We start from the raw sequence: 19,289 nt of genomic DNA, 5'->3' as shown, positions 1-19,289 counted from the left end.
TTTTTTATGTACAAGGTTAGGACTTATGTCATGTGTCATGTCTTATATATGTTACGTCATGGCACCTCAGTGCGTCTTTACTACAGACCAAAATGTGTCCGTAACGACACAAAACATGTTCTTAAAGGTAGCGTCAAATGCTTTGTCTCGTCATGTTAACATATATTTAACGCAGATATGTTCTAATTAAAGTAATTGTCATAGTCTGTGAATATTTTCCAGTATAGAAATATTTAAAAAAAAGTGCAAAACAAACAAGGCATATGACTTGTCTTTCATGAATACTTTCTTTCTCTCTTTCTTTCCTTCTTTCTTTCTTTTTTTGCTTTCTTTCTTTCTTTTTTCTTTCTTTCTTTCTTTCTTTCCTTCTTTTAATCAAAAAATAAAAGTTAAATATGAAACACAACGAGTGTGTTGTAACACACCAAACTAAAAAAAAACAGCTTGTTATGTTTTATCCTCACATATTATAAAATTAAAATCAAAAAATATGAATGAGTCCTTGGGCATTGAGGTTGCTGGTTTAATATTTTATGTAGGAATATGGTTCCTAACAATAGTATAGTGGGATTTCTCTAGTCCTGGTCCATTGTCTGCTCTTTTGGAAGTCTGGCCTGCTACCTGTGCCAGAGACGCCCATTCAGATGGAGCCCAGTCAGTGGATAGTCCAGTAGCCTCCAGCACGGAGGCCTTTCAGCTCCTTCAGGGGGATTTGACCAAGATTTCCTGCCCCTTATTAAATTATAATCTCCCTTCTACCTCTCTTTCTTTCTCCCCTTCTCTCCCTTTCGGACAGAAAAAAAGGCCTCCTTCTCTGTTTTGCTGCCAACTGATGTGTGTGTTTGTGTGTGCACGATGCAGCATGTACGTGTGAAGCGGTTTCGGCTGCCAGCGGAAGGAGTGTGAGAGATGATTGGCGGGGCACGCATCTGAAGTGGGTCAACAGGGAGATCAAGAGCTAAAGCTTTTACTTTCAGCTTTCCGTTCATTTTTTCCTCATCCGTCTCCCTATCTTTCTATTTTCCCGTCGTAATGACTTCACGTCTCCTTCATGGGTTCTTGCTTTCTCTTCCCCCTTCTATAGCTTCAATTTCGTTTACAACGTCCATAGAGTGCTTTCCTCTTTTTCTTCCTCTTCTCCTCATCCCTTCTTACAAGTCTCCCTCCATCTTCACCAGTGGCCACCTTTGACAATGTGATCTGTATTAGCTTTGTGTTTTCATGGATTGTCAAACTGTGGAATCCTTTGATAAAAACAGACTACGGGAGGACTTTCTGGGCTTTTCCCTCCTGGAAGTTAGCCCCAGCTACGTGCAGCTTAGGATTTTTTCCAGTCTTGGCAAAAAAGAATGGAACAATTGATGGTTTGCAGTTGTTCCGGGTTTAGTCACCTTATTTAAGCACCCCGGAACATTTTCTCACCTTCGGAGCACTGAATCGTAAATAGACCCATGCACTCACTCTCCACATGGGCTTGACTCCTTGCCACAACCAGCTTTGCCTTTGGATGAACTGCCACAAAGAATATTTTGACACACAGTCAGGAACTAACAAAGCTATGTTGTGGGGGGGAAAAAACAATTATTCAAGAACAACTGACACACAATTCATTTGCGCGGTGGCTTGTTGTGAGCTCTGTTCTTTGTCTCACTTTTGTCAGTTTTCTGTGTGTTCTCTGGCCTGAGTGTCTACTGCACATTTCAGGGGCCCCATTCTGGAAAAAAGCAAAGCCACCCACCCAGTGAAAAGAAGAAAGGTAACAGCTACTTGGACACATGGCACAGAAAAACCACAAGACATTACACAGACCAAGCCCAACCCAGTACTTTAGAGCCATGCATCCAAGTCCTGCATCCAATCCCTGATCCTGCACCCTTCAATCCAGCTCCTGAATAACTGCCCCCCAATTCTGCCCCTGAACAGTGATTGTCTGATCATAGCTTTTGAACTGTATCATGGGGCTATGATGACATCAATATATATATATGATGTCTTTTTCTTAGCAAACACAAAATGTAAAAAAACAAAATACAAACAGTAAAGATTGTGGACTTGCCATTCAGAACACAAATATAGCAAGTAAAGAGTATTGGCATTCTCTGCAGAGAATGAATTTACACTTCCTTTGCGTGTCATAATCTGATCTTCTCTGTTTTTTGTTTTGGTCACTGCATGTGAGTCCCCTCCGTTTGGCGTCATTTTGGCAACCTGGTAATAAAAATGGGTTGTTAAAACTGTTGGCCCCTCGCTTTGTGTTCATGAACCGCTGGCTGGGCCGGGCTCCTGCAGGAGATCGGTGCTCATCGAAGGTTAGCCGGTCTCCTTGTCTGGATGGTTAATGTTATTGTGGATGAGCTCTCCCGAGGAAGCCAGGTTGTCCCGGTGTGTGTTTTAATGTCTACAACATGGATCATCAACTGCTGATGATTCTGACTTGTTGACTCAAACATGTGATCTTTATCTTAAGGTGTCACGTATGTAGCCGTCATGGGCATATATAAGACCCTTTTTACAGGGTTCTGGTTTTAAAATGAGTGAACTAGAAACAATTCTCCTTTCTCCCATTTTTTCTTTCCTGTTCGTCCCCCTAGACATTTGCTGTTATATTAATTAAGAATAACAATGACTTGAGTATGTGTCAGTACCGGTGGACTTACAGGGAAAAAAGCACCGCCTTGCTTGGTCAGGCCTTGGCAGCACACAATAAAAGTATTCACACCAGCAATGAGCGGTGTGGAGAGCAAGAGGCTTAAGGAGTGGAGAACAAGAGGAACAGGAGAGGGAGAGAGAAGAACTGAGGTTGCCAGTGGAGACTTACGAGACAGGGAGAGACAGAGTGATTGTTCTGATTTGCTGGAGGTTCTATTACTGGGTGTCTTCAAAGTTTTCCTTCTGAGGCAAGATCATCTTAAGAGGGCCCTTATGGTTATATATTCCAATCCATGAATCTCTATCTTTGTTTGAATTTCTAATTTTTCACATAATGAGTAAATGATAGCCAGTAATGTCAGTCTTTTAGATGTGTGCTTCCAATGACCTGTCTTGCTAAACATGTATTGACATGGAAAGGGGGAAAAAGATCCCCCTTTTTTTTTAATTCTTCCCTTTTGATTACCTAGTCCGGTTGAGTTAGGTGCACCGATGGGTCAGCCGGAAAGATATAGCTGCATCTGTCTGCCATTCACTCTCTCTTTCTCACCTCCCCCATACTGTAACTGGCTTCTTGACAGATCAGGGGTTCATCTGAATATTTTGCAGACTTTCAATCCATCTTCCTTGACTATATCTTGATTTGAAATGCTTCTCTGAAAGATGAAGTGATAGAGCATGACTCTGTAAAACAGCTGGGGAGCCAGACTGTATTTTAATTAATGCTCTCTCTGTGGCCTGAAACTGTTCCTGCTAGGGGCTCAAGAGCGAATAAAGGTCCTTCTTAAAACTCACATGTAACTGTACATGTGTGAGGACCTGCAGGTTAATAATTCTGTGACTAATTAGCGTCACTGCTTTATCTTTTGCCCCTGACTACACACACCCACATACACTTCGATACATAACCCCCCGTCTTCTGATTAGCATGTCTGCTTTTGCACTTAGATATGTGCCCAGGGGTATTAAACGTGTCTCTGAATGAAGTCATCAAGAAATGGAAACCCTCTGCTGACCTCTTGACTTATTTCTCCTCTCCATGTTTTCTTCACAACCTGTCTCAGGCTCCCACACACTTACATACATCCCCAATTTCCTTTTTACTCTCACTCGTTTCCTCTTAAACCACTCCATCAGCATAAACTCACCCCTTTCCGATTCACTCAGCCCTTTCTTCACCTTCAGGGATATTAGGAAAATGCGGCCCTTCTCCACGGGTGCCCTTTCCTGAATTGATGAGACTCTTTTCTTTTACATTTACTGTTTAATGAGGCTTAGGGTTTTTCTTTACTCCCCTGAAGCAAAGCGAGGCCTCTTTCAATCCTGTCTTCAGTTCACACTTGGTAAGTCTTTAACTGGAATCTTCTATTTTGCTTCTTCCCATTCAACTGAGGACCGATACATTTGAAAACACAGGGTGCTCCATCTTTTTTGCTGTAGTAAAACATCTTATTATCGTATGTAGAAAAAAGTCAACAAAAACATTGTAGTGTAGTATGTTGAAAATAGTCATTAGACTTCCAATTAAGTGATGGGGGAGAACGATAAGATGTTTTTATTACTTTTTTTGAAAGTAATAACCAGAGAACCTGGAAAACCTGGAGAAAACTCCATGCAGACACTGGGAGAACATGCAAACTCCACCCAGAAATGACGGGTGCAACCTTGGTTTGAACCCTGTACCCTCTGGCTGTGAGGCCACAGCGCCAACTACTGGGCGACTGTAAAAAAGTCATCCTCAGGTTGCAACAGAAGACAAAAAGCCAGATTTGCTTAAAAACGGGGGATGTGATTGAATGCACATGCACCTGCGCTTAAACAGGCAGGCATTGCATGTGTAAAGCGACAGCGTGTCCTCTGTAGTGTCAGCTGTAGATGTGACCAAGAGAAAAAAAGATGGATGAGATCTGTGAGTTGGGCTGGATGAAGACTCTTTGACTCTCATCATCTTCTTCTTCTGTTTTTTCTCTGATAGATTCAACAGTTTTAACAAGTTAACTGCCTTGCCCGACAGACCTGTACCTTACAGTAATACAAACTGCATGGCTGTGAAAAGGTCTGGCGTTTCAATTCACACCAAAGGTGTTGGAGGGGATTGAGGTTTACCACTTTGTAAAAGTTCTTCTAGTGTGTGATGGCGTTTAACTATTGTCTAAAATATGTCAAATATTTTCAGTAAAATGTCCTAGTTCCAGCTTCGAGTTTCTAAGAATTTGCTTTTCTTTGTCTTATGTGATAGTAAACTTCATATCTTTGGGTGTTGGTCAGACAAGAAACAAGTCTTTTGAACACGTCATCTTGGGCTTTCAAAACTTGTGACATTATTGTCACAATTTTCGGACATTTTATGGACCAACAATTAATTGATCAGTTGGGAAAACAAGCAAGTCGTATTAATGGACCATGAAAATAATTGTTAGTTGCAGGCAGCAGACGTTGTAGCTTTAGGATTTCCCTTAACCGGAACTTAAAGCTCTAACCCAAAACATAAACAACATCAGAGCAAGGGAGTCATACTTGTTTAAAGTTGAATAAAGAAAGGAAATGTTGGTGTGTGTATACAGCACATGAGTGAGTTAATATACTGTATAGTGTATTTTTATGTGAGTAAATAACAAACGCGTATGCATCAACATGTTCCAGTAGAAATAGTGTACATCATGTCTCGACATTAATAATAATAATTTACAGTATTCCTAATGACTTCTATAATTGACTCATGACTCAGTGAGAACACCACGGAGAGAACACAGGAGCTTTTATTACATAGAAGTGACAATATTTTCCTGAAAAGCAACCAAACAAAACTTTCAACACACACGTTCCAGCTGGTTGCAACTGAAGTAACAGATGTTAATGTCTCATTATATATGCATTAGCGTGGTGGCCACATTCATACACACACACACAGACACGTTATGTCACCAGCAGTACTGTTTTCTTGGTGCTTATTTGCAAAGTGTTGATCAATAGGATGCATTCAAGTCTACCTAAAAGTGTGACCACTTCTCAAATAATACACAGTGAGCTGACACCAGAAAGGCGTAATGGTCAAAGCGCCACTGAATGAGGGATTACCTCACTCACGAGAAGGTGATTCTATAAATAAAACCCCACACATTCAATTTCCTCTCCCCCTCCCACACACACACACACACCCTTAGGCTCTGTCTTTCCCTCCATCTCTTATGTAGATGGAGAACAGGGCGTTCACACAGGTCAATGGTCAATGGACCTCTGTGTTGTCTGGAAGTGATACCTTAGCCTCAGATTTGCATTTGTATTCACTGATACTCATATGTCTAGACAACAGATTGAATAATAGTCCATAGATGTGTAAATTTATTTTATTTTTAGTGTGCCTTTCTTCCTCTTTAGTGCTGGTAATTTAGTCTTGCTGTGAAAGGAAAGTTTCCAACATTTGCTTGTTGAATTTACAAGAGGAGGGTTTGAAGATGGTTGTGGTTGAATAAAAGCTGACCACCCATGTGGGTTCATGGTAACAGTCAGGAATGGTTATGGTTGTGGTTGTGGCTAAGGTTTGTCAGAATTGTATGAATCAGCAAAAATATGTGGTTTAGGTTTTAAGTGCAGTTCTCTGCGAGACCTGTGGTTGTAACCAAACTAATATGGACCTTGGTTTTTGATGAACTATTTGGTGTTCTTATAAAAGCTGGTACATGATGTACAGGTGATGATTCCTTTACTTAGGGAACAGCTCAAATGTTCAACAGAAAAACAACCGCCCCCTCTTCTCTCCATGACACAGAATCCTCACAATTGGTGTACCTATAATCTCTCTGTGGCACATGGTTTAGGAAATGCCTGGCAGTCTGGATCCACACATGTACTGCTCAGGGGAAGTGGAGGCAGAGCACCTTCAACCTCACCTCCCCAGCGCTGTTGATTGCATTAGTGGGTAAACGGAGCAGTTAGGGAAGTGTGTGCTTGGCTTGAACTCAGCTGCGGTGTCTGTGTCTCTTCTGCCTGTCTGAGCAGGCCACTTGAGAGGCTGCTGAGTTTGGGTTTTGAGGCTGTTGAGTCTGCTTTGGCGGCCCGAAGCCTTCGCAGATTAGCATTTTGTCTCTGTTAAACTGGCATCCAACATAGGTTTGAAAAAGACCGAAAGCTTTGGGTATTTGAGTCCGTGACTCAGATTACCAGGTGGTTTGGAGACAGATCTGTGAGGTGTACTGGTTATGGCAAAGCGGGATGTCTGTCTATGTTCATTATGTACACTTGCCAACATTTGTCTTTGTCTTTGATCCGGGAATGGATTAGTCTCTGAATGGGACCAGCAGGCCTTTTTGCTCTTGATCTTAGTCAGGGTCTTTTAGTACTGAGTGTCTGTAAATCAAATACAATCTAGTTTTTGTTTTTAAAATACAATGACGTTAGTAAAGCCATTTTAATCAGTTTTCAGAAGAATAGCCCTGCTTTAAGAAAACAGAACCTGCATCTCCGACTGTATTTGATTGTTTCCTGTAACATTTTGTGTAATGTATTGTGAAATATCTGTGTAGAGGAGTGTCATTGTGGATCTGTTGTGGCAGAATGCTTTGGACAGGAGTAAGACAGCCTTCAAGTGCTGTGAATAAAACACTGATGTTCAGGTGCAGTGTTTGAACCAACAGCACTACCTGAGAATATGGTTCACCGGCAAGAAAGAGATGCAAAGTGACTACGAAGAGACAAAAAAACAACATCAAAGTGACACAAAATCACTACAAAGAGATACAAATTTACCACAAAGAGACACAAAACAACCACAAAGTGATGCAAAACAACTACAAAGACATACAAGATGACCAAAAAGAGACAAAAAGCAACTAATAAGACACGCTGACTACATAACAACCCAAAAGAGACACAAAACAACCCAAAAGAGACACAAAACAACCCAAAAGAGATGCAAAAGAGACACAAAACAACCCAAAAGAAAAGCAAAAGAGATGCAATACAACCTAGAAAATATTCAAAACAATCCAAAAGAGATGCAAAATCATGACAAATGACTACAGAGACACAAAGCAACTACAACAAGATGCAAAATGACCAAAAAAATAAGCAAAACAAGTACAGAGACAAACGTCCAAAGAGAGAGTTTCTTTCAGTCTTTGACACGTCTTTGTCCAGGGGCCCATTTCCCCAGAACCTGTCCATGGATGTGGTTACCAGACATAGCACAGTTATTTAACAGCTGCATGGAAGTGGAAACCGCATAGCGATGACAATAAAAATGTCATGATGGAGTTGGCGGTGCCCTTTCATACCTGAGGGTCAAACTCTCCCTTACTTCCTCAATAATGCTACATTTGTGTTCTGCTCTGTCTTTATGTATTTTTGGATCTTTTACCAAAATATGTGTGGGAATTTTTTTTCTCAGCTAAATCTGTTTTATATAAAGTGTCACTCGGCCTGCCAAACCCGTTCTTTTAGCTGTAACTCTGGATGCCTCTCATGTTCAATGGCTTTGATTCACCATTAGCTCTCCTCTCCTCTCAAACCCGGGGTTTTGTTATTTTTTTGTTTTGAATGGACCGATTTAATATGAAAATGGGGGAAAGTTAACGAGTTTTTGCATTTTCAAGACACCCGGCGTAACCACTTACCAGAGCTATGTTGGGTTCTCATGCATACCAAGAGTGTGTTTTTTGCCATGTGGGTGCTCTTGTGTGCGAGAGCATGTACGAGTCTCGGTCCAGCAGTGGCTCACGGTGGCCAGCCAGAGAGGATTGCGTGAGATTTCTTCAACAACGTCTGCAGAGCTTGTTGAACAAAAACATTTGATAAACAGATTGTGAAGGTCTGTGGCTGATCCCTGTTCATGCACGACTTTGGGGTTTTATGGTGTGTCGCTCTGGTTCTTGAGAGAGTTTGACGCCTGCAGAATGGCACCAAAACCACAGACCCCCATACCAGACAAGCTTCCCTGCCAGCCAGCCAGCAAGTCAGCCAACAACCAAACAATCCCCTACCAACACTGCTCTCTCCTTCTCCTGTGTATGTCTTTTAACCTTTTTTTTGTCTTTGCTTTCTCTATTTTTTCAATTATTAAGCTTTAGGTGTGAACATTTAAGAGAGGATGTATAATATTTCTAGGGCAAAGACTCCAACAACACATGACGGAATCATAAACAGGCACAAACAGATGCCGCAGACACACACGCACTCTTGACTAATAAGAAAAAAACTTCCTTGACATCCCAGAGAAACACTTTGGTAAATGACTGTTAAACAGGAATTTGACTACACAGCTATGTGGTGGCCAAAGAATCACAGACGTCGGTAAAAGCAAAGCTGTAAAACAGCATCTCTCTGAACACACACACACACACATTGTGGCAGTGAACATGCCTTTTTCTAAGTACGTGTGAGCTGAAGTCTGCTGTGAACTCCCAGATTACTCCCAGTCCCTGCTTCCAATTAACTGCAGTGTATAATTGAATGCAATTTCCAAATTAGAAAAATGTCAGATCATTTTCGAATTAGAAAATGTCAACTCATGTTTGAATAACTGCTGTTACTCATTGTAAACTGAGTCCATGTATGCAAAGAATAGCAAGCGGTCACACACCCACAACGACAAAATGAGGACTATATGAAGCAGGAGCATAACGTGGGAGCTATATGAGGAACTAGAGACCTACTGCAGCAGCCTCTTTCACCCCTTTTGGCACTGAAGAGTGGCACTTAATGCTGCTTTATATTAAGGACCCAAAATAAGTAAGGGATGATAATCAGAAATTACATTTGCCAGACTGATGAAGTGTGTGTCTCTCTTGTAAAATTTGCTGAACGATTTTCACAACTACACACCATTTTCTCTCATCCTCGCACAATGTCCATGCTTGTATAAACATTGCATTTTTGTCATTTGGCATCATCCTGAGACTACATTTTGCATCCCACATTATCACAAAATATCTCCTGACAGTCATCAGTCCAAAGATAGCTGACGAAAACTGCTCAGGGGAGAATTAGAGTGGAAATAGATGCCATTTTCTTTTCTTTTTTAAGATAATTTTTTGGACATTTTAAGGGGTTCAATTGACCTTTTTTAATATGCGGAAGCCTGCTTTACCATCTGAGCTATTTGGGCACCCATAGATGCCATTTCCACACATCATTTAAACCACTTCTGGACCCCTACAGTTGCTCTCTTATGTCATACATACACACTTACCATCCTCTGGTGCTTTCCTGTTCGCACCTGACCACGGTTTAAAAAATATTCATTGGCAGAAGGCGATGTGGTAATTTCTTCCTGAAGAGAAATAAAGTCAAGAAATCTACCCGTTACATGTTCTGAGGGCCGTCTGGGTCAAATATTAACCCAACCAAATACTGACCGCATACAGTTCAGCAGCTGAGAGCAACATGTGTGTACGGTACATGTGTACGTGTTTGCACCTCATGTTTGGGCATTTATGTAAAGGACCATTTAAGTGTATTTTATCCTTTACCAGGGCTGGAGATTGTCTTTAATATATTTGTGCATAACTGCACACAAAGTAATGTATGCTTTAGAAGGCGTCAGCCTACCTTTATTATTTTTATATTTGGCCATTGGTATCTCTCTGCTCTCCGTATTTTTCAGCAAGACACGTTTCCCTGGCTTCCTTGATTTCCTTTGGCCAAAAGGTCTGTGGCTGGCTTTACATGGCTGCTTGTAGACAGACAAACTAATACTACAAAAATACAACAAAAAACTAATCTTCACAGCAAAAGAGATTCAATATCCGTGAATTACTTCAAATTGCTTTTAGTAGAGTAATTTGATCATTTCAGCCAATAAGCAATAAATGCATATTTCACAATAGTAAATTACTGTGTCATGCAACTTTCAAGTATTTCAAATGTGTATTTTTGACAGCCAAAAGTACATTAGGATATAATGCACTTACACTTAATGGCAAGATTTCATAATTTACACCAGTATAGTTAATGTGATAACTTACTCACAGAATAAAACGCTGCAGAATTACGCAGAATTTCCCTGCAGATTTTAAACAAAAAATGAAAATAGAACTTAACACATCTCCACTCCAAACAGAAAAACGGTGCTCTAGATTCCGCAGATTTTCATTCTGCATTGCACCTGAAAACTGTAAAACTAAATGTACAGAATCCATTTGGGTCTGCTCATTATCACTGTAGGTGTAAACCCACCTTTGCTTTATCATTCTCTTTTGATAAAATCCTTGCACTGCCATTTGTTCTTGAGTTGCTGTGAACTCTGTCCTCTGTCCTCTTCTGTTTAGGCCTCCAGTTCTTGGTGTGTGACGTCTGAAGCCTGGGATGTTGGTGACCATGCTGTTGGCTCCTGCCTGTGTGCTTCTGATGCTGGGAACGCAGGCTCTTGCAGGAGGCTATCCCCCCATGCACAACATAAAGTACATGCAGCCCATGATGAAAGGGCCTATTGGACCCCCTTTCAGAGAAGGCAAGGGGTATTACGTTGGTGAGTTATCCCTGTGGGTGTGGTACATGTGTGTCTCTTTTACTTGACTTTCTTACTATACCCCGCATAAGATGTTCACCAACTCAGCAGGTCTATAGGCTATTTTAAAGTGATTCAACGTGATGTTACCCCATATTACTGATATACACTCCTCAGGTAGACCTGTTTAAAACTGCAAACTAGCAACAGAAAAGATTATCCTACATAAATAGGAAAACTTTGATGTTTGTGTCAGTTCCTGACTCTAGCTTGTTTTCTACAGACTGTATACTTCCTTCACGGCATCTAATTGGCACTAAGAATTTAAACCTTTTTCCACCTATCTGACCAACACAAGTCCAAAACTACACAATAAAGAACAGACACATACACATAAAAATATTGATATGGAGACCCTCCCAGAACAGACCTGGACATTAAAGCCACTTGTCTAGTGGCTCACATCAGGCAGTTAAAGGGCTCATTGAAGAGTGTGTGTGTGTGTGTGTGTGTGTGTGTGTGTGTGTGTGTGTGTGTGTGTGTGTGTGTGTGTGTGTCCTTGCCCTGCGGGTACTGCAGCATTTGGCAGGTCCTCAGTTGGGGCCTAATGGAGGCCTGATTGCCCACTGTTTGCTGAGCTCCACTGGGCCAGTTGTTCCTCCTGCCATCTGGATGTTGTTACCACACTGTTTATCACAGATTCTTCAGCAGTAGGATGAAGGAGAGAGTGTGAAGGAAATAAAAATAGATTATATAGAAGGCTCTGGCAAGGGGAACTGGGAAGGTAGGGGGGTGATAATCATCCTAAAAAAATGTTCATGCTGTCATTGCCATCATTATCACATTTGAATTAAACAACCAATGTAAGTTCTGGATTAGCTAAGATGTGCCTTGTGTTAACAGAGCGCAATTTCATTTCAGTTCCATAATATAATGTTCGACAAAGACAGACTCCAGAATTTCATGTTTAAATGTGGCATTTAGTAAATCCCTGACAAGAACATCAAAGACTTTCTAAAAGAGGTTATTCTTTCTATAAATGGGATTTCAAAGAGAAGTAGAAACAAGAATTCGATTTATAGGAGTAAAACTGATGGAAAGCAATGCCTCTACTGCCACCCAGTGGTCATCTGTACACACTGCATCACCATTGTGACAATTTACCAACTACTAATTAAGTAAATGCTATAATTATCATAGTGAAGAAATGAAAAATAATGTCAGTGTTGTTGTACAGATTATTTAAAGGTTTAGAGCATTTGTACAGTACTGAATACAGTACTGTGCAAAAGTTTTGAAATATGAAAAAATGCTGTAAACTAAGAATGCTTTCAAAAATAGAGACGTTAATACTTTATTTCTTCAATTAACAACACGCAGTGATTGAACAGAAGAGGAATCTAAATCAAATCAATATTTTGTGTGACCACCTTTTTCAAGACAGCATCCGTTCTTCTCAGTACACTTGCACACAGTTTTTGAAGGGTTAGGGTTAGGTGGGTTGTAAGGTTGTTCCAAACATCTTGGGGAGCCAAACCCAGATCTTCTGTTGGTGTAGGCTTCCTCAAATCCTTCTGTCTCTTCATGTAATCCCAGACACACTCATTGATGTAGAGATCAGGGCTCTGTGGGGGCCATGCCCTCACTTCCAGTACTTCTTGTTCTTCTTTACACTGAATCTAGCTCCTAATGGCCTTGGCTGTATGTTTGGGGTTATTGTCCTTCTGCAGAATGAATTTGGGGCCAATCATACGCCTCCCTGTTGGCATTGCATGATGGATAATTATCTGCCTGTATGTCTCAGCATTGAAGACACCATTAATCCAAATCTCCAACTCCATTTGTAGAAATGCAGCCCCAAACTCCCCCATGCTTCACTGTTTCCTGCAAACACTCATTGTTTTTTCACACCTGCCTTAAACTTTTGCACAGTACTGTACACCAAGAGAAAACTGGCCACAGCTACAAATTCTCCCAACTAAGCATGAGTGTAATAACTTGAAGACTCCTTTCTGTAAGTTAGCGAGGAGAATGAAAAAAAAATAGACAAAATAATTTGTCATGTTTCTATGCAAAACATGTAATGTGCAAAAGGGCCACCAGTTGTGTATCTAGGTTTTGCTTGGTTGGATATTCCTTTTGGTTTTCTCTTACAAGCGCAGAGTTCAATACATTTCTTGACTCTGTTAGTTGTATTTTAAAGCACAACTTGGAAAACATCGCAACAAGTAATGAAGAAGCCATAATAGTGTGAAGCACCATATTTCATCAGAGCTGTAGCTATTTAAACAAAGCTGAGGCTATGAAGCTCATTACACACCTGAATGCAGTGTTCCAGATGGGGTGGCACGCTTACTGACATGGACAAACCTCAAGGCTAGAGATATTATCTGAACTATTTATTTGGGGTTCAAACCTAAATGAGCACACTTGAAATCTTCCTGTTGTATTAAACCTGTGGTAAATACCTGGAAGTCAGACAGTTTCATAGCATCGGGGCAAATTCTAGCACCCCCCTCCCCCCCTTTGTCACTTTTCATCCACTCTAAATAAAAAAGGGCAATAAAACCCAAACGTGTAAATGTTAGCATTAACGACAGAAACAATTAAATCTTCATTGTTAAAAATGGCATTATTGATTTCAGTCGATCTCAGATTTGCACCCACCTCTTGCAGTTATGTTCCTAAATGTATTTATTTTTAAAGTTGTAATGATTTTGGGGACATATGATCACTTACAAATGTGTGTGTGTCTTCTTGAACTTTCCATAATACTTCACAGGCTTCAAACTAAATAATGAAGGCCTATTGCATGATATACTGAACATTGGAACAATCACCATGTACGTGACTGTTACAACACACAAAACTAAAATCATACAATAATACATTACACATGCTTATTCCCATCATTAAAGGTGCTCTAAGTGATGTCACACTTTTCCTATGCAACATTTTGTTGTCATACACAGCAAACATCTCCTCACTATCTGCTAGCTACCTGTCCCCTGAAAACACAGTAAAAAACGCAGTGCCTGTAGACCTGTAGACCAGCCAATAATCAACAAGAAGGATTTGGGGGTGGGGTTAAAGGGTTAGTGAGAAGAAGGGACTGGGAGGGGATGGGATGAGGAGTTTTTTCTACAGTACTTTCAATGTTAACAAGAACGACATCACCCAACATCGCTTAGAGCAGGTTTAAGCTTCTTCTTATCATTGTTTTTTTTTTCCAAATACTGCATTCTTGTTAACTGCCAACAGAGGGAAGGAGTGGATGTATGGGGAAGTCCAACTGCCTTGCAAACTTGTTACAAGAATGGGGGAAGGAGTACATTTCCCCCTCTCTCATTTATCTATTTTATGCATTTTCCAGACACTCTCAACCCCAATAGTAAACCCTAAATTAGTCAGCTGGAAAACAGAAAAGTGCATTTGTACTTTTACACAATAACGGCTAAACTCAGGAGCACATATAGAATAGTTTTTTATAATATATGGATCAGAGACCTGTCCCAAGTGTTCCGAGCTTCTGCTCAATTTGAGCTGGGATAGGCTTTAGCCATTCATGACACTGAACAAGCAGTTCAAAATAATAACTGATGATAGTCATGCGAATTTTTCCTTTGATGGATGGAAAAGGCCATCAGATAACAAAAAAATATAAAAATGAATTCAGAGGAGTCTTTCCAACAGGCTTGATGAGCCTATGACATTATGTTTTAAAATTCAAGGTGTCAACAATTTCCAGGTTTTTGTTTTATTTAATTCCCCAGGCAATGATGTTGTAATGTCAGATGTTTCTTGTATGTAACTACTTAATTTACGATTAATTCCTTCTGCCATGCATTGTTGTTTTTCCTTGACACTTGACATGCACTCAGACACCAACAAGTGTATTTTTATATCTTTCCCTTTGAGTGCCTTTGCAGCTGCTACATTTGCTGTCTCTATGTTGACAATGACATTTTAAACTTCCATGGCTTTAAAACATATTTATTTACTGATAATTACTGATATCAAAACAAAAAAACATTTTTTAGGATCTACTTTGTCAATCTGTTTGTTGGTGCATGCTCTGCTGCAGCGACACTGTCGTCTAAGGAGCTTTCTTGACCAAGAAATTCTTTTTAACAGTCTGGATAGTTATAGCTTAAGTTAGTGCAGACTTTAAATGATTGATGAATTTCTAAAACACATGAAGGGTTAGTTGATTTTTTTTAAATTATTTTACAAGCCTGACACTCTCCATACGGCACCTTTACCACTAAGTGGCAGTAATGTGTAGAGTCCGCCTATTCATACAAGATGATGAAGCAGTTCAGTTACCTGAATTTCCTGCTAATAGTGCAGCAGCCGCAGGATGCAGTTGGCTGCAATGTTGATGAGATTTCTTTATCTCCTTGACCTAAATCAATTTGAAAGATTTGTTATTGTTTGGCTAAAAATGCATTCAGTACACTGCACACAAATGCCTTGGAATTTATAGGTTTTCTACTCTTTGTTTTTGTTTTAAAATACATAATTATACTAACAGTATATTCTTATCTTTTTTAATAGATATGCCACCCATGGTTGAAGTGAAGGGGGAACCAGGTCCCCAAGGGAAACCTGGACCAAGAGGCCCTCCTGGGCCATCAGGACTTCCAGGTAAACCTGGACTGGGAAAGCCAGGTCTCAATGGCCAGCCAGGTCTTCAGGGGCCTCCTGGTTTTCCAGGAATGGGTAAGCCTGGACTTCCGGGTCTTCCAGGAAAGATTGGGCCAAAGGGGATGCCAGGGCTTAATGGCGAGGTTGGCCCTCATGGTGAACCGGGACCAAGAGGGGCTCCAGGGCCACCAGGCCTCCCTGGCCCAGCAGGCCTGTCTCTGAATGGGAAACCTGGACTTCCAGGCCTCAGAGGCCCCTCTGGGGCTCCGGGTGAACCGGGAATAAAGGGTCTTTCTGGCCCACCAGGTGAACGTGGGTTGAAAGGCGAGAATGGAAACGGGAAGCCAGGGCCTTCAGGTATAAGGGGTCCTCCTGGGCTAAAAGGCAGTCCAGGACCAGCTGGTCTTCCAGGTATAGGCAAACCAGGACTAAAAGGTTTACCTGGACTGCCTGGTCCCAAAGGTGATCAAGGACTCTCAGGGGAACGAGGTGAACCAGGAGAGGCTGGGGCGCCAGGTCTGCAAGGTCTACCAGGTCCAGTTGGATTAGGGAAGCCTGGGCTTGATGGATTGCCGGGAGGACCAGGACCACTAGGTCCTAAAGGTGAGCCAGGGCCTAGGGGTTCTCCTGGATTTCCTGGGACTCCTGGCTATGGAAAACCCGGTCTGAGTGGCCCAAAAGGAGAAAAGGGCTATGATGGGTTGCCTGGTGTCCCAGGGGACAAAGGAGAGCAAGGAATGGTGGGCAAAATTGGGGAACCAGGCCTTGATGGACAACCAGGACCACCAGGACTTCAAGGTCCAATGGGACTTCCTGGAAAACATGGAATGCTAGGACAGAAGGGAGAGCTGGGGCCCCAGGGCCCTCCAGGACTGCCTGGCCTCAGAGGTGACCAAGGACCAAGTGGATCCTTTGGAAAACCCGGCATCCCTGGAGAGAAAGGCATCCCTGGGCCTAATGGTCCTATTGGAAAACCTGGACCTAAAGGTGAAGCAGGGCATATTGGCCTACCTGGCAGTCCAGGGGCAACAGGTGCTCCAGGGCCTAAAGGTGAGACAGGGTTTATAGGAACTCCAGGTCCCAGGGGCCAGTCAGGCATTCCTGGTCTACAGGGTCCCATGGGTCCTATGGGTCCACAGGGTGTCCCTGGCCTAAAGGGTGAACCTGGACTTCCAGGGGCTCCAGGACTGGGTAAGTTTGGAGAGAAGGGAACAATAGGTCCTCAGGGTCCTCCAGGGAAACCAGGCACTCCTGGGCTTAATGGTAACCCCGGTGTTACTGGTCCTCCAGGGCCCCCCGGTCCTCCAGGAAACGGTCAAACAGTGGTGGCAGGGCCAACAGATTCACAGTTGGAAGGGGATGAAGTACCAGGGGATAGGAAAGGGCCCGCATACAGTCAAGTACTCTCTGCCTCTGTGGCCCCAGCCTTCACAGCCATCCTCAGTACACCTTTCCCTCCCTCTGCCATGCCAATCAAATTTGACAGGACCCTGTACAATGGGCAAAATGCCTACAGCACTGCTACTGGCATGTTTACTGCTCCTTTATCTGGTGTCTACTATTTTGCGTACCACATGCATGTAAAGGGAACAAGCCTGTGGGTGGCACTGTACAAGAACAATGTACCAGCCACTTACACCTATGATGAATACAAGAAAGGCTACATGGACCAGGCGTCTGGCAGTGCTGTCCTAGAGCTGAAGGAGGGTGACCAGGTATGGGTTCAGATGCCCTCGGATCAGGCAAATGGCCTCTATTCTACCGAGTACATCCATTCCTCCTTCTCAGGATTCCTGCTCTGTCCCACATAACCCTGTCCTTATATTCAAACACGTTTCTGTATAGGCCACTCAGAGGAGCCCTTAACATAAAATACCTGCAGCCATAACAGAAACACAAAACCCATAGGATTCTCAATATTATCGCCATCATCTTTATCTGTCTCATCCTCAGCAATATCAGCGGGAAAAAAACTTTGTGAATGAAATATGGAAAGTTTTAAAAGGCAGGGGAAGGAATTTCATGCTGTGTTCTTTGTTTCAATGTACTTTAAATGTGTGTTTTGGGTTGTATTTTATGTTGGTGTTTTTTTTAGCTTATATTATTTTAATTATTATATTGTGATAATTTTATTATTTGGTCCTTGTCATCAATGTTGTTGTTGTTTATCAGATTCAGACTATTAAGTGCCTTACTTTGTAATGTGCTAGTAACAGACCTTCCCATGTGACTGCACATCCTGCCCACACGCTCTGACATCACCAGGCCCTTGGGGGGGATTGGTCCTTGGCTGCAGTCACATCCCCAATGTGTTCTTATTTAAACCGAATGGCAATACTGAGCAACGATAAAACATAGAAAATATAGACAAACAATAGCAAAACAAGGCATTTTGTGCTGTAATACCATTAATTTCCATGTTTCTTTTGTTTGGCCTTTTTGGTACTCTAAGCAATTTCTTGTCAAAAATCTTTTGACAAGTAGTAGTAGTAGATTTGACAAATTGGCATCTGTCGGGTGCTTATTTCTCTGCTTATATCTGAATTTAGTAGGCGACCATTAAAACTGATCTTTATCTTTCTCATAATTTATTGAATTCTCCATAAATGAATCCAAGAAAGAAATACAATCCAAGAATAAATATGACCATAAATATGACCTCACAGTATTATAATTTTAAAATGTAACTACCCTTTTAAAGAGGAAATGCCTTCTTGTTTTTACTTTTAGAACAATAAAAATTAAGGATGACATGTATGCATACAGTTGGTGTTTACATAGATACTGAGAGCAACTGCAAAATGGACAGTAAGGACACAACTCTAGCTGGATCAATGGCCTGTTTACTTGTATCAATCTGATTTTCCCATGTGCACTGCAAATCTCATCACAGTGTCACATTAATTCTCTTTAGATGCTCTAACAATGACATTACTGCTTTCTAATGATATCGTATTAATACATATGTATCACAATAACATAGTTAGCATTCTGTTCTGACATCCTATAGATCCCATTTTGGCCACATATTGCAAAATCTATGAAGATGCTATAATTGTTTTGGGCAATAGGGATGACAAACAAAATACACCCACTTCTTTCTTCAATGCCAGGTTCTATGTTAGTTTTTGCTAGGGAAATAAGAGCAATTCTGAGTCATTTGTGAATGAAAAGATTATCTATTAATTCCCAAAACCATTGTAAAATAGCTGAATTATTGTTTTGCCTAATGGAACATCTGTGGTTACGAGGACAAGATGTTTCAGAACCGAATAATGTCAAAAGTAAACAGCCGGCAATGAGAATAAATCTGCATATACTCCATTAATAAGTAAAGTGACTGACTGAGGCCCACGGGTTGTGAAATACAGGTTGTGTAACATTTAACAAACTCCTGCCAGATTTCTGGAGGTGAGAGTGGTGTATTTACTCATTTCTGTTGGTTGAGGCATTAAAAATACATGCTGTGTGTGCATGTGTATGTGTGTAGGTGTACCCTTCTGTTGTCACTGTGTGTGTGTGTGTGTGTGTGTGTGTGTGTGTGTGTGTG

At 41.4% G+C, this 19,289-nt stretch overlaps 1 protein-coding gene across 3 annotated transcripts in view; it reads left to right on the top strand.

Moving 5' to 3' along the window:
- col8a2 (collagen, type VIII, alpha 2) overlaps positions 1-19,234 on the top strand; it is a 44,757-nt gene extending 25,523 nt beyond the window's left edge. The window contains exons 2-3 of one of the 3 annotated variants that reach the window (XM_034891187.1): positions 10,922-11,113; positions 15,671-19,234. In XM_034891187.1, coding sequence (XP_034747078.1) covers positions 10,951-11,113; positions 15,671-17,550 — 2,043 coding nt within the window. In that variant the 5' untranslated portion in view covers positions 10,922-10,950 and the 3' untranslated portion in view covers positions 17,551-19,234. Of the gene's footprint in view, positions 1-10,913; positions 11,114-15,649 lie in introns of all 3 variants that reach the window. The other 2 variants (XM_034891185.1, XM_034891186.1) reach the window with 2 other exon arrangements.
- The last annotated feature ends 55 nt before the right edge of the window (positions 19,235-19,289 follow it).

Source organism: Etheostoma cragini, chromosome 14, assembly GCF_013103735.1.
Source record: "Etheostoma cragini isolate CJK2018 chromosome 14, CSU_Ecrag_1.0, whole genome shotgun sequence".
Taxonomy (NCBI): Eukaryota; Metazoa; Chordata; class Actinopteri; order Perciformes; family Percidae; genus Etheostoma; species Etheostoma cragini.
The sequence above is the reverse complement of the archived record's forward strand: the minus strand, read 5'-3'. Positions and strand labels throughout refer to the sequence as shown.